We start from the raw sequence: 15,140 nt of genomic DNA, 5'->3' as shown, positions 1-15,140 counted from the left end.
GACTTTAACTCTGATTTCAAAGTAGAATTAATATTATATAGAACTAGCCCAACTACTCCAAGGTAGCAGTGCTCTTTATAGTTAATTTATTTTTTTATGGAACTTTAAAAATGGCTGTGTACTCTTGATGCGTCGATTGCAAATGAACTTGATTGTTTCCTGTTCTTTTTCAATCCATTTTTTTCTGTCTTTTGTAGATTGGCCCAGGCTACCCAGGAAAGAACAGATCTTTATGCAAAGCAAGGTCGAGGAAGCCAGTTTACATCGAAAGAAGAAAGGGATAAATGGATTAAGAAGGAACTCAAATCTTTAGATCAAGCTATTAATGATAAAAAAAGACAGATTGCTGCTATACATAAAGATTTGGAGGACACTGAGGCAAATAAAGAGAAAAATTTGGAGCAGTATAATGTAAGAACTTTTATAGGTGCTTTGTAAAAATCTTTCCAAAAAATATGTATAGTTTTACCTACTTGGGTTTTATTTTAAACAGTTTCCATGCTACTCTTAATATATACACAAGATAGGTACTAATTTAGAAAAGACTTAGCACAATTTAATGGACATGTGGTAATTCTTTTTTAAAGAGAATTTTTTCCATATCAGTGAATGTCCATGTAGATTAAGTATATTTTGAAATATATTTTTATGAATTGATAGTATGTACTTGAACTACCCTTAATTTTAACATGACAATGTACAAACTATATAGTAATTTTGTCAGTTTATTAACTTACTGCAGAATATATTTTTTGTTGGTTAAAGCAGTGGTAATTTTATAGAATTTTCTAAATTAAACATTATTTACTATGCATATTTAGCTAACATTTTTTTAAAAATTGAAGTAGAAGATACAGTTGTTTTCAGAATAAGAAAGATCTCACATTTAAATGAGGAAGGGAGAAAAATGCTTTCTTAAGCGATATGTGTGGCTATAGAGTATAGGTGATTAGAGGAGGATGGAAGTGATGAGAAGGGAGTGTGTAGGACTGGTAGAGGATGAGGGGGTATATGTGTACATACCCAGAAAGAGTCCTCATACTCCATGAGATCTGTACCAGTTGATATGGTTGGTTTGTCAAAAAAGCCACCAAAAGCATATAATCCTTTTTTTTTCAGGCAAGGCAACCTTTGGTTGACCTCACAGATTGCAAGGACCTTGTCAGCTTACAGTCCCTTATTTTTATATTTTATGCCTACAGCACCTGGTCTTCCTAGGTGGTCTCCCATCCAAGTACTAACCAGGCCTGACCCTGCTTAGCTTCCGAGATCAGACAGGATCGGGCTTGTTCATGGAAAAACATATAATCTTAATATGTGTATATGTATATATATTTTTACATATGATATGTTTGGTTGCACCTGTGAAACTTACACGTTCTTTATTGAATGCATTTGTCTTGAGTTCATGAAAACATCAAAATCTTTTCTTTTTGAAAGAGCCTGGTGATAAACCAAGATTTTCCAATAAGAGGTTTTCTTTCTTTCTTTCTCAGGCTTGAAGTTCATTATTTCGCAGTATTTCAGCCACACCTTAGAGTATCGAAATGTCCTCTTGTAAAGGCAAAATCTGTCCTTTATACTGGATAGAGATGATTTCACAGTGCTGATTACATTATACAAAATAGCCTTTTGTTTCTCAGTATAATCCTAAATCTCTTGTGTGTGTATAGAGGGTGCAATATGAGAAGCAGGCACTACAGTGTTTTGAGATTTTATTATTGTATTTTTTCTTCTATAATTCTGGAGTGCATATTATAGAAGCAGGTTTAGATCATCAATGAACAAATTACATTTTAGCGGTATTTTCTAGAGCAATTTTGTGGTTTTATGTTTTCTAACGATGTGCTCTTGTCTAAAGACAGTTTAAAAATTGAAATTTGATTCTTTAGCATCTTCATTGAAGCATAATTGACATAAATTGCACACATTAAAAAAGTATTATTTGATAAGTTTTGACATTTGTATACACCTGTGAAACCATCACCACAGTTAAGGAGCCTGTTCATCACCCCAAAATGTTTCCCACGCCCCTTAATAATTCCTCTCTCCCTCCCCTACTATCCCTATCACCCATCCCCTGGCAACAACTGATCTGTCTTCTGTCACCACGGATTAGCTTGCTTGAAATTAGATTTTAAATTTGAGTTATTTTTATTTCCATAGAAACTGGATCAGGATCTTAATGAAGTTAAAGCTCGAGTAGAAGAACTGGACAGAAAATACTACGAAGTGAAAAATAAGAAAGATGAATTACAAAGCGAAAGAAAGTTAGTATAGATTGACTAAAAAATATGCCTTTTTTTGAGAAATACCAGTTACTGGCTGTTAAATGGTTTTTAAGTTATAAATTATTCAAGTTTGATTTTAGTGTTTTACTCTAAATTATATACTATCGTGTATCTTAATGCTTTTAAAATTAAAGGCACTAATTTTTATTGATTAGTTACTTGTGGAGAGAGGAGAATGCAGAACAGCAAGCACTTGCTGCTAAAAGGGAAGATCTTGAAAAGAAACAGCAACTTCTTAGAGCGGCAACAGGAAAGGTGGGCAGATTCTTTTCATTATTTCAGTTTACATTGAGTCATTTATCATCAAACAAGAATTTATTAACTCTCAAACTGTCTGTAGGTCATTGGTTCCAGGTAATCAATAATAATAGAGTACAAATCACTTGCCTTATAAATATGAAATGATGAGTATTGTTTAAGTAGCCTTACTACCACTCATGCTATTAATGATAGCACTTGATTTTTAGATGAGGAACACATTTTTAATGCTACTGTCATAGAGCAGAACCCATAATATAAGATGTTGTGTCTAGTTGAATATTTCAAGAAGGGATGTGTTGTTGAGAGTTTAGTTTAATTTCTAGTGTTTTTTAATGTATAGAGTAATGGTTTATTTCTTAGCAGCAAGAGTGCCATTGGTAAATAATTTAAATCTTTTTCACTTCTAAACAGGCCATTTTAAATGGCATAGACAGCATAAACAAAGTGCTAGACCACTTTCGTCGAAAAGGAATAAACCAACATGTTCAAAATGGTTATCATGGCATTGTGATGAATAACTTTGAATGTGAGCCTGCTTTCTACACATGTGTGGAAGTCACTGCTGGGAACAGGTGAGATTGCTTTATATTTTGAGTTTTTAAAGTAAAGAGGAAATAAGAACAACCTAAGAAAGAACTTTTTGTAGTTTTAGTACAATATGTCTCTCATTATCTTATAATGCTCAATTGCTTATTATTTTCTAATTAGATATGTAGATGCCAAGTATTTGTTCCTAATTGTACAAGCTAGAACTTTTCCCTTTTGGGGTTTTTTCTTTATCTCATTTGAATTTTCTAAGTAGCTCCCTCCCCCCAGTATAAATTGGGTTGCATAGAAAGGAAATGAATTATTTATTTAAATGTTTATAGCACTTTAAAGTCTAGCGATAAAAAGGTGTCTTGTTCTGTTTACATATAGGTTATTTTATCATATTGTTGATTCAGATGAAGTCAGTACGAAGATTTTGATGGAGTTTAATAAAATGAATCTTCCTGGAGAAGTTACTTTTCTGCCTCTTAACAAGTTAGATGTAAGGGATACTGCCTATCCTGAAACCAATGTGAGTTGATGTGTATTAAGGTCTATTTTTCTTTCAGTAAGTTACCTTTTTTCGTGTTTGGCACATGCTTAGTGCACAGGCACTATACATTGGGTTTTACATGGTTTGTGAGACATGTATGCCTTTCTTCCCATAGAGCGCAGTCAGCACAGGGTGGGGATGACAGAGGTCACAGCCACGACATAAAACATATCATTGAAAATGAGCAAAGTGTTAAAATATGCAAATGCCGGATACTTTGAGAGTGTCTCCAAGGGTGACAAGATTAAGGTTAGGTAGTTGGAGAAGTCCATAAGGAACTGTCATTTAAAGTGAATATTTTTAAGCTTTTCAAATACACTTTTTAAAATGGCTTATAAATTAAATTCAAGATGTCTAGCAAAATGATAAGTTCTGTAAGCATAATCTTGCATTTGTTACTACCTGGTATACTTTTCAGTGGATCAAAAATATTTTTCAGACAACCATTCTTGAAAAAAAAAAATTGCTTTGAGATATTTGGTTTCAGAAAGTTCATAGTTGTAGCAACTGTTTTGCTATCCTCTAAGGTTAAAGCTGAAGAACCCTATGAGAATGATCAACAATTTAAGTGGAACAGTGAGAATCTTATAAGCTACTCAAAGGATCCAGGGAGTTTGAGGGAGGAGAAATTGAGTCAACAAATGTGACCTGTGAATGAAGCAAAACAAAAAAGAATACATGTAGTGTGGTTCTCTATAAACTACATAAAACTAAACTTAGATAATACAATTAGAAATAAGTGCAAGGAAGTGATTATCATAAAAGTTAGGATGGTGGTCACTGCCCAGGGTAATCACTGTATGATTAGGAAAGGGGCACACTCATGGCTTCTGGGTGTCAGCGGTGTTCTGTTTCTTGTCCTGCATGCTGATTATATTGGTATTCTCTTTATAGGTATTAATTTAAACTTAACTAAATATTACATTTTTCTGTATGTAGTATTTATTTCTTAATTTAAAAATTCTTAAAATCTTGCGCTGACAGTCTAGGAGAGAAAAAGGGAGCATAAATTTTATCTGAAAAAATTTTCTGAATATCTAAGATATAAAATAAAAACATTTTGAGGAAATACTATTTGTTTACATTTATTTTGCCCTTCTATGTGATAGATGTTATCCTAAGCGTTTCACATATGTTATTTATCTCATCTTAACAACTTTATGAGGAAGGCACTGTATTTGCAATTTTGTAAATGAAGTAAGTGTTATATAAATCTAGCAGCTTGTCCAGAGCACACATCTGGTGAGTGGCAGAACTAAGATTTGAACTTGAGCAGTATGGCTCCATAGCCACTAAACCTTTCATGACTGCTCTACTATTGGAAACTTAGATGATTACATGAGCACAGTTTTCAGAATATTTCAGTAGACTGATTTTTCTAACTTCAGTGTAAAAACGAATAGTTTTGAAATATAAAAACCTTTGTGTTTGTTTCATAAAGATGTAATTCATAATTCTAACACATTTTAAGTAACTTTGTTGTGATCTCTGCCTGCTGACAAAATATTCATTTTTAGGATGCTATTCCTATGATAAGTAAATTGAGGTACAATCCAAGGTTTGACAAAGCCTTCAAACATGTATTTGGAAAAACACTTATTTGTCGAAGCATGGAAGTTTCAACCCAGCTGGCCCGTGCTTTCACTATGGACTGCATTACCCTGGAAGGTTTGTAATAGTAATTCTTAGCTTTGAAAATTCATGTCTAGTTCTTGCTTTTTAAATAGCTGATTTATTCAAGTTAGAATCAAGACAGGGTCCACACTTTCTGTTTAGTTGATGTCTCTTAAAAATATAATCACTAGGTCTTTAATAGGGGTTCTTAACCTTTTTTGCAACATGAACTCCTTTGTCTCTTTGAAGTCTATGGACCCTTTCTCAAAATGTTTTTAAATGCATAAAATACTTAGGATCATTAAAGAATTATATTAGCATGGTTATCACAACATTTTTGAAAATATGACACTAATTCTTAAGGTATTCAAAAACAATTAGCAATGGGTCTAATAAGTCATAATTTTGAAGTACTGATGCATGTAAACAATATTTTGAGATTTGCGACTGACAGAAAATAGCTATTTCTCTTGGTAACAAAGTTGTAAGGACTGATAATATTATTATGGTTCTTGTCCCATTATAGAAGGAATTGCTAAATTTCGTTTGAGGTTAGTATAAAAACCAAGATTAAATGTTTTTCCCACTCGAATTTCACGTGTGGAATCCAGGTTAAGAACCTCTGGTATAATGGTTCGCTTGCCCTCATTTTTTGTTTTTTTCCTTCTCTTTATGTGTCGGTGAAAGAAGGTAACCTACTTAGCTTTATCACTATATATCACATTTCACATCTTCATATTTTTGCTTAAAAAATACAGCTAACCTTCTAACAAGTAAGTTTTTATCTTTTCAAAATTAGGTTATGTGTAATTCTTACACTAGTTTTAGGAAAAATATATATGTGTGTATACACAAATTTAGCATAATATATATATATATGTGTGTGTATATATATACATACACATATATATGTATATATATACATATATATACACACACGCATATATATAACATTTTGTTTTGAACCATCTGAGAATAAGTTGTAAAAATGAAATTTGAGCTCTGAAAATTAAGCACGTATCTCTTAAGAACAAGAACATTCTCCTTTATAACCACAATATCATTGTTACACCTAAGAAATTTAACATTAACCAAATAATATCTGAAAAGTATCTATATTCAAATTCTCTCAGTTTTCCTAAAGTATTTAAAAAACTTTTTTTATTAAAGTAATATTATTTTCAGGCATACATCATAGTAATTCGACATTTATCTTAGTAATTCGACATTATATATCTTTATATACCTTATGCAGTGATCACATTCAAAAGATTTTTCTATACAGGATCAAGTTAAGGTTGCATGCAATGGCTTCTCTTTAGATTCTTTCACTATAGGACAGTTTCTCCTGTTCCTTCCTACCCCGAGAAATTGACTTTCTTGAAGAATGTCCCATATTCTGGATTTGTCTTCTTGCTTCTTCATCACATTAAACATTCTTGACATGAGTGATATGTACTTATTGCATCACAATCTTTCAATTGTAAAGGTGTCTTTTCTCTTTTGTAATTAACTATATGTGGGCTTATTCTTTAAAAATATATGACTGTCATATTCCCCAACAACGTTTTTACCAATGATTTAGCATCCTTTGCTGACCCCTTGCCTGACTTACTTAATATACCAGGGGTTTCAAAATGGAGATTCTTAAATTCTGTTATTGCTTCTATAGTTATTAGCTATCACTGTTCTGTAAAGAAAGGCCCCTCCTTTCATTAATTTTTTTTTAAGTATCACTGTGATTCATGGATTCTTTTTTTAATTCAGTGTGCTACCACATTGTCACTATTACTTTTGATGCTCATATTTTCCTAAGTATGCCTAGTGAGAGTTCCAAACCTAATTCTGTGTCCTGCTGACATGTCCTCATTAATCTTTAGCGCTTTCTGCTTTTCTGGCAGATGTTCAAGCTCACCTAGAAGGTACATTTTTTAAAATGCAATTTTTAATATTAAAAATTTTTTTCATAGTAACCTAAATTCTTTTTTTCTCATTCAGTCTTTGGTTATTTGATTATAAGTCAGTTTGTCATTAAATAAAGCAGTTATACAGAATTACTACCTTTCTTTATGTTTTGTTTATAGGTGACCAAGTTAGTCATCGGGGTGCTCTAACTGGAGGTTATTATGACACAAGAAAGTCTAGACTCGAATTACAAAAAGATGTTAGAAAAGCCGAAGAAGAACTAGGTGAGCTTGAAGCAAAGCTCAATGAAAATCTGCGGAGAAATATTGAAAATATCTTTTTGTCTTGTACTGCTGTGGAGAAAGAATTGCATTTTGGTTGGAATATATAATCTTTTGCATGTTAGGTGTGTTTTCTCATATATACAGTGGGAAAAAAATTCTGTGTTACAACTTTGACTTTTATTTAAGCACAAAAGCTTATATTTGCCTATTTAACTCCTGAAGACAGGAAAAAAACAAAACTATTTTAACATTGATCCTTCACTTAGCTATTAAATAGCTAATAGCAAGTTTACTTCTGAGAAAAGTCAGGAAACCCTAAAATTTAAAGTTATAGAGGGGACTGAGAAGCATCAGTCAGAAAATTATATAAGGAAAACCAGGATAGTGTTTCAAGGAAGAAAGGTGGGAGGTATCAGGATTGCTATATACTACATAGAAGTTAAATATATAAAGGTTGAAAATGTCCATTCAAATTTACTATCTTAAGGACATTTGGTTCAGATTTAGTATTAGTTGAGGAAATGGCTGTCAAATCCAAGTCTTAGGAACCAAAGTGCTCTCAATTTAGATAAAAATGGTATTCCATTAAGAGTGGCTAGTTCAGCTTAACTGAAACAGTTGTGCCTATGCATTTTCTTAACCGTGGTTTAAGACAAGTGCTTTATGGGTACTTCGCATTGCCACTCAAAAATACAAGTACTCAAACAGTAGAAACAGTTAATTATTTTTACTGCTTTGTTAGGATATTCTTAATTGAGACTGGCATTTAAAAAATATATATGTTTTTAGCTTCTGTGCTCTCAGCGCAGAGAAAAAGGTAAATAAACATCTTAATTTTGACCTTGCAGGGGTCTGTATAGGACACTTTGAGAACTGCCCAACTTTATCAAGATATTAGCACTAAGAAAGCATGGTGAAATAATAAGAAAAAGGAGGATATATTGACAGTGTACACCAACTACCTTCCTGAATTTGATAATCCCGTGAGTTAGAATTATTCTTCCACATGGGCATGGCCTCTTATATAATGCTTTAAGCATAATAGATTACATAGTAGGTATTTGTTGAATAAAAAGATACTTTAAATAATACCTTTATATTTCATTTAGCTTCCTCAAGAGCTGTCTGAGATTGATTGATTGCTATAGCTATTAGTAAAATAGTATGTCATTTTGAATGAGAAATAGTAGAATGAACACCATTAATGTAGTATTTTAATTCAGCATTGTTATGGTCCATAAATTTGGGGAAATAATTTTATTTAAGGGGAAAGGAAGGAGATACAAAATGTGTTTATAAGCACCAAAGAGAATTTAGAACATAAAATGTATTTACAACTTGGAGAGAATTTTCCTTAGCCTTGTATATGGATTAATAATGAAATTGATCAGTTGATGAACCAAATGCAGCAGATAGAGACCCAGCAAAGGAAGTTTAAAGCATCTCGAGATAGCATATTATCAGAAATGAAGATGCTAAAAGAGAAGAGGCAGCAGTCAGAGAAAACCTTTATGCCGAAGGTTCGTAAGTATGCCTTTTGATGTAGATGTTTTAATTATATAGAATTGGGTTCCCATGTTATATAGGTTATCTTTGGATTTCATTGTTCCATTTTTATTTAGACCCATACGTTCTTGGCTGTCTACATTTACCTGTACCACACTTATACCCATGGGTACCCAAAGTCTCTTTTCGTAGGCCGCTTTTAGACTTTCCAACTTCATTAAACAAATAGGTATTTTGAACTATGGCATAATAGTACTATCTGATAGTAATTATTTTCTAGTAACCATTTTTGTCTGTAAAGTACTATTTATAGAGTTATTTGAACATTTGATTGCATTTTGTTCAGAGTGTATTAAAATTAGAAAATAAACTAGTATAGCTATTACAAGTGATAATACATATTGGTCTTATAAATATGAAGCCTTTTGGCAACAACTATTAATTTGGTACATCAGCGATACTAAAACAAGGTTTTCTTTAAATTGCCCATAGTTATTTCACCCTAACATCTTCTAGCAACATTTTTGTTCTTATGAATGTGTATAAAGATTTTTGTTTAGTTTGATCATGGAATATGATATTCTGCACAGCCCCATTGCATTGCATCATAAATATTCTTGTTGCTACATAGTTCTGGTTGTCACATTTAATGGATACCTAATGTTTAACTGAGTTGGTATGATTATTTACTTACTTTAATATCAAATATTGACTTTCCAATGTTTCACTGTTATAAGTAATACAGTGATTAATATCTTTATTAATAAATGAATAATCTGTTTTATAGCAACGTAGCTTACAAAGTTTGGAGGCAAGTTTGCATGCTATGGAGTCCACCAGAGAATCCTTGAAAGCAGAACTGGGAACTGATTTACTTTCTCAACTTAGTCTGGAAGATCAGAAGAGAGTAGATGCTCTAAATGATGAAATACGTCAACTTCAGCAGGCAAGTACAATTGACAGAGAAATTGAGAAACTATAATAATGAGACTTGGAGTAATAATATCCACAGAATAAATAAAATAAAGTTTTAATAAGTTTTTCTAAACCACTGCATGTCAGGATTATACAAGAAATCTTCATTTTGTTCTGTCTCATTTAATGTACATTTATCATTAGTAAAATTGAGCTTGTTAGCTTTGCTGTTATTTATTGATTTGACCACCTTCAAATATTTAATATCGTTTTGATTAAACATTTTAATAACATTCTATTTTGAAACATGTAAAAAACACTAAGTCCAAAAAATTAAAAGCAGGGAAAGAAAAATAGTTTTGACAGCATGCCTTGTAAAAAGAAACAGGCTCAAAAACTTAGCATTCTGAAGAGAGAAAATGAAAAAGTAGGGCTTTTTGGAAGTGTACAAAACTTCATTTCAGCTTATTTGAACACATGATGGAGATCACAGCAGATTAACAGCATTCCTTTGTGTGAAATGTGCATGCCTATGTAGACAAATTTTCTTTTCTTCTAGGAAAACAGACAGTTGCTGAATGAAAGAATTAAATTAGAAGGTATTATTACTCGAGTAGAGACTTATCTAAATGAGAATTTGAGAAAACGTTTGGACCAAGTAGAACAGGTATGTTTTGTTTTATTTGTCTGTGGGTTCCTTGATGACCATAACCTTTCAAAAGTCCTTATGTGAGAGGCTCTGATTGAGAGCATGGACTTGGAACATAAAGACTAGCTAGCAGTCTGACCATTTGCCTTGAGTTTTAGTTCTAGCACTGCCACCTAGTGTATGGTCTTGCACAAGTCATTTACTATTTCTAAGCTTCAGTTTATTCCTGTGTAAAATAATCGTAATAGTAATGCCTGTTTTGTATGATTATCCTGGCACATTCTAGGCACTCAGTAAAAATTATTAATATTTTCTCAGTAGTAGTCAGATGCTGAGAAGATTTTTAGTAATTATATCATTAGTTTTTTGTCCCTTTAATGGATACTTTAATTGCAATTATACGAAGTATGTTTTTTTGTTTTCTTGAATGCTTAAACATAACAGCTGTAGAAGCTGCTGGTAGTCACAACAGTTTGAAACTAACAAAATTTATATTTTGTGGCTTAATGCTTATAAATTCCTTCTGTGTTGCAGGAACTTAATGAACTTAGAGAGACAGAAGGGGGTACTGTTCTCACTGCTACAACCTCAGAACTTGAAGCTATCAATAAGAGAGTGAAAGATACTATGGCACGATCAGAAGGTGAATTTTCATTTAGTAAAGTATTTTTAAGTGTGTAGTTAAATTTAGCTTACTCATTTTTTATAACATTGTTTACTACAAAATGAAATATCCAAATAGGCAGAAGCATCTCTTAATGATTTTCTGTGTTTTCCATTATAAACTACAGTGAACGAAATTTAGGGGGTTGATTGTAAATAGTATTCTTTGTTTTATTGAAATGCTTGTGACAATTTTGAGGCCATAAATTATTAATTTTTTGACAAAGATATGAAATAGCCGAATCAAGTTTCTTATCACTTTGTTGCTGAGAAGAAAATTATTTTTAAGTTTTTATAAGCATTAATAAAAACTATACTTAAGTGGCTCTCATGTAAACTCTTTTGTCCTGAAATAAATGTTGTATGAATTTTACAGTAAAAATTAAACATTAGGAAGTCTATTTATTTTGACTTGACCATTAAAATGGTCACATAACACTAAAAGTAGGTATTGTGGCCTAAGTTGTCTTTTTCTCTCATTTTAGATTTGGACAATTCCATCGATAAAACAGAAGCCGGAATTAAGGAGCTTCAGAAGAGTATGGAGCGCTGGAAAAATATGGAAAAAGAACATATGGATGCTATAAATCATGATACGAAAGAACTAGAAAAGATGACCAATCGACAAGGCATGCTGCTGAAGAAGAAAGAAGAGTGTATGAAGAAAATTCGAGAACTTGGATCACTTCCCCAGGAAGCATTTGAAAAATACCAAACACTGAGCCTCAAACAGGTAAATCTTGTTGGTTTTAAATTTGAAGTCTCATTGCAAATTTTTCTCTATATGAATTTATACATTTTTTTTTCCTTTTTATAGTTGTTTAGAAAACTTGAACAGTGCAACACAGAATTGAAGAAGTACAGCCATGTTAACAAAAAAGCTTTGGATCAGTTTGTAAATTTCTCTGAGCAGAAAGAAAAGTTAATAAAGCGACAAGAAGAGTTGGATAGGGGGTACAAATCAATCATGGAACTGATGAATGTACTCGAACTTCGAAAATATGAAGCTATTCAGTTAACTTTCAAACAGGTATGTTTCCATATGTGGTTAATACACACAAGGCAAAAGTTTCAGCTATTTAGTTTATTCAGTTTATAAAGATTTTAAAGCCTTTTTTCCCTACTGATAGTTGGATCTAATACATGTGAATAAATCTAGCAGATAGGTTGCTAACATAGTAACTAGAATGTTTTACACAGCTCTTAAGAGAATCCAATCTGTCATTCTTAGATTTAAAAAATACTTCTGATTGCTTTTAAATATTTGTCTTTGTTTTAAGCAGTAATACATATAGTTCCAGCTAAGCAAAATTTATATTGGAATTGTGACTTTAACTGCCTGCCTTCTCTATTTATTTCACCTAAGCAAAATTTATATTTGAAGTGACACCCAACTTTATCTGTCTTTATTTTAAGGTGTCCAAGAACTTCAGTGAAGTATTCCAGAAGTTGGTACCTGGTGGCAAAGCTACTTTGGTGATGAAGAAAGGAGATGTGGAGGGCAGTCAGTCTCAGGATGAAGGAGAAGGAAGTGGTGAAAGTGAGAGGGGTTCTGGGTCACAAAGCAGTGTCCCATCAGTTGACCAGTTCACTGGAGTTGGAATTAGGGTAAATACCTTTACATCTAGTTTTCCTCAGCAATTACCATAGTAAAATTTGGAGAATATTTTGCAAATCTAAATTGTTGTATTGTATGCAATTTAATTTGAAGAGGTAATGATGACTCCACTTCTTTAGGATATTAACTCAGATGTTTTCTTAGGTGTCATTTACAGGAAAACAAGGTGAAATGAGAGAAATGCAACAGCTTTCAGGTGGACAGAAATCCTTGGTAGCCCTTGCACTGATTTTTGCCATTCAAAAATGTGACCCAGCTCCTTTTTACTTGTTTGATGAGATTGACCAGGCTCTGGATGCTCAGCACAGAAAGGCTGTGTCAGGTACAGTTATGGTTTTGAACTTAGTAATGAGAACTTCCTTAAAAATTATAGCTTACCTTTTTATAGTGATTTCTTGTTGCCTCAGATATTAGCAGGGACTAGATAGGGTATATATTCAGTAAATAAAATTTTTCTTAACAGGTATTTTAAAATTTAGTATTACACTACAAAGGTTAGTTCTGTGAGAAATAGGTGTAATTCTTTGAATCAGTTGAGAATCCTACTTCGGTTAAACTTTTATGTAAAAGTCTCTTGTTTTAAAACTTGTTTTTCTCAATGTTTGAATAGCCCCTGTCATAAACAGTGTTGATTCTATTCTGTGTTTAAAGAATCTGTGTCTAATTTTTAATAAGTTCAAAAGATCTTAGGGGTGGGGGTGTAGCAGGAGAAGGTTGTTTTTGTTTTTTTGTGTGTGAGAAAACTTACCTTGCTCTGACATTTCTAACTTCTGTGTTAGAAGTTGTCGCTTTTATGTTCTGTAACTTTAAGATATTTGGGTTAAAGATTTATTCCTAATTTAAGGAATCAAGTTAGTAATTTTTGTAGGTGTATACATGAAAAATGTAGTCACAGATTATTTTTGAATTTTAAGTAAGAGGAAAAGAGTATTCAGATCTACTGAGAAAAGGAATTATTATCTTTTTTTTCCGTTTTTTTTTTCTCCCCCCCCCTTTTTTTTTTTACACAGATATGATTATGGAACTTGCTGTACATGCTCAGTTTATTACAACTACTTTTAGGCCTGAATTGCTTGAGTCAGCTGACAAATTCTACGGTGTAAAGTTCAGAAACAAGGTAATTTTTTTTTATATGAAGTTTAAGTTCATATAATATGTAATCCATTATATTTGTTGAATTCTTATGTTAAGTCATGAAAGAGAACTTAGAAAGTTGTTGCTTATCTGATGATGATGTCTTTGTGAAGAAAAACTTTTACTTCAAATGCCTGTGAAGTTTAGTAATTTTTTGTGGCATTCATTGCATTGATTTTTTTCATTAGCATTAAGAGAAAATATCTTCTTGTTTAGTCTATTCAGTGCTTATTTAATGCACAGTCTTTAACAATTATATACATCTTTTTCAACCAACTCTGAACCCCCATCTGTTCCTGGTGTTTTAAGCTTTCAGATTCTTTGAAATAGCAAAATAATAAAAATTGAACAAAAAATGTGGTTTAAATATTTAGGCATAAATACTTTTGTCTGTATCTTCAGACCATTAAAGTGCAGAATTGAATGAACATCATTATAAATAAAGGTTTTATAAGTCAGTGTGTAGAATCATGTAATTTTATATGTAAAATATATAGGTGATAGTCTATATGTTTTAAATATTAGTCTATACAGTGGGAACAGATATATTCCTTTAATATTTAACAGCTTTTGTTTAACATTTATTCTTCAGGTTAGTCATATTGATGTGATCACAGCAGAGATGGCCAAAGACTTTGTAGAAGATGATACCACTCATGGTTAATTGGAAAATATTGCCCGTTGGTTTGGAAGATGTGTATAGTAATATGATTCTCACACCCAGGAATTGTAAATTTAAACCTAAAGATCTGGTCGTTATTAATAGTTTTCAGACTTAGAGCACACGTAGTCCTTTTATATTTCTGTCATTGTATTTTATAAGGTGCTCTGTAATGTTACATTTCTACTTATAGTTTAAGAATTTTATTTCCCACACAACTTTTTGTAAAGTGTCCTCCTATTTTAAATCTTTTGAAACATGCTAAATATTGTTTCCTAATTATTTTATCAATTATATTGCCTCTTTTTTTATAGCTTCAATTAAATAATTGGTTTTATGACTAGTTTTTGTGTTTTTTGTGGCTTTTTGTTTATAGTTGTACAATTAGAAACAAATTTTTCTTAAAGATCCATTTTTATTTTGCATAAGAAAAGATCGGCTTTCACCTAGAAGGAGATTAAAATATCGTCTCATATTCTGTTGAATTACATCAGTGATTCCCAATCCTGGTAACGTGCTTAAAAGCTTTCCATGGGGAAAGCTCTCCATGGGGAAAGC

At 32.0% G+C, this 15,140-nt stretch overlaps 1 protein-coding gene across 2 annotated transcripts in view; it reads left to right on the top strand.

The window, feature by feature from the left end:
- The window catches only part of SMC3 (structural maintenance of chromosomes 3), a 30,755-nt gene extending 15,894 nt beyond the window's left edge, over nt 1–14,861 (top strand). For both annotated transcript variants that reach the window (XM_006920866.3, XM_015596380.2), the window contains 17 exons: nt 198–411; nt 2,167–2,270; nt 2,447–2,546; nt 2,964–3,124; nt 3,471–3,612; nt 5,151–5,301; nt 7,332–7,484; nt 8,805–8,956; nt 9,730–9,888; nt 10,417–10,524; nt 11,041–11,149; nt 11,655–11,902; nt 11,987–12,199; nt 12,586–12,777; nt 12,932–13,109; nt 13,798–13,904; nt 14,514–14,861. In XM_006920866.3, the coding sequence (XP_006920928.1) occupies nt 198–411; nt 2,167–2,270; nt 2,447–2,546; nt 2,964–3,124; nt 3,471–3,612; nt 5,151–5,301; nt 7,332–7,484; nt 8,805–8,956; nt 9,730–9,888; nt 10,417–10,524; nt 11,041–11,149; nt 11,655–11,902; nt 11,987–12,199; nt 12,586–12,777; nt 12,932–13,109; nt 13,798–13,904; nt 14,514–14,585 (2,563 nt within the window). In that variant the 3' untranslated portion in view covers nt 14,586–14,861. The remainder of the gene's footprint in view (nt 1–197; nt 412–2,166; nt 2,271–2,446; nt 2,547–2,963; nt 3,125–3,470; nt 3,613–5,150; nt 5,302–7,331; nt 7,485–8,804; nt 8,957–9,729; nt 9,889–10,416; nt 10,525–11,040; nt 11,150–11,654; nt 11,903–11,986; nt 12,200–12,585; nt 12,778–12,931; nt 13,110–13,797; nt 13,905–14,513) is intronic.
- Nucleotides 14,862–15,140: the final 279 nt, after the last annotated feature.

This window comes from Pteropus alecto, unplaced genomic scaffold (genome assembly GCF_000325575.1).
Source record: "Pteropus alecto unplaced genomic scaffold, ASM32557v1 scaffold177, whole genome shotgun sequence".
NCBI classification, from domain to species: Eukaryota; Metazoa; Chordata; class Mammalia; order Chiroptera; family Pteropodidae; genus Pteropus; species Pteropus alecto.
This window is presented reverse-complemented; position numbering and strand designations above follow the sequence as displayed.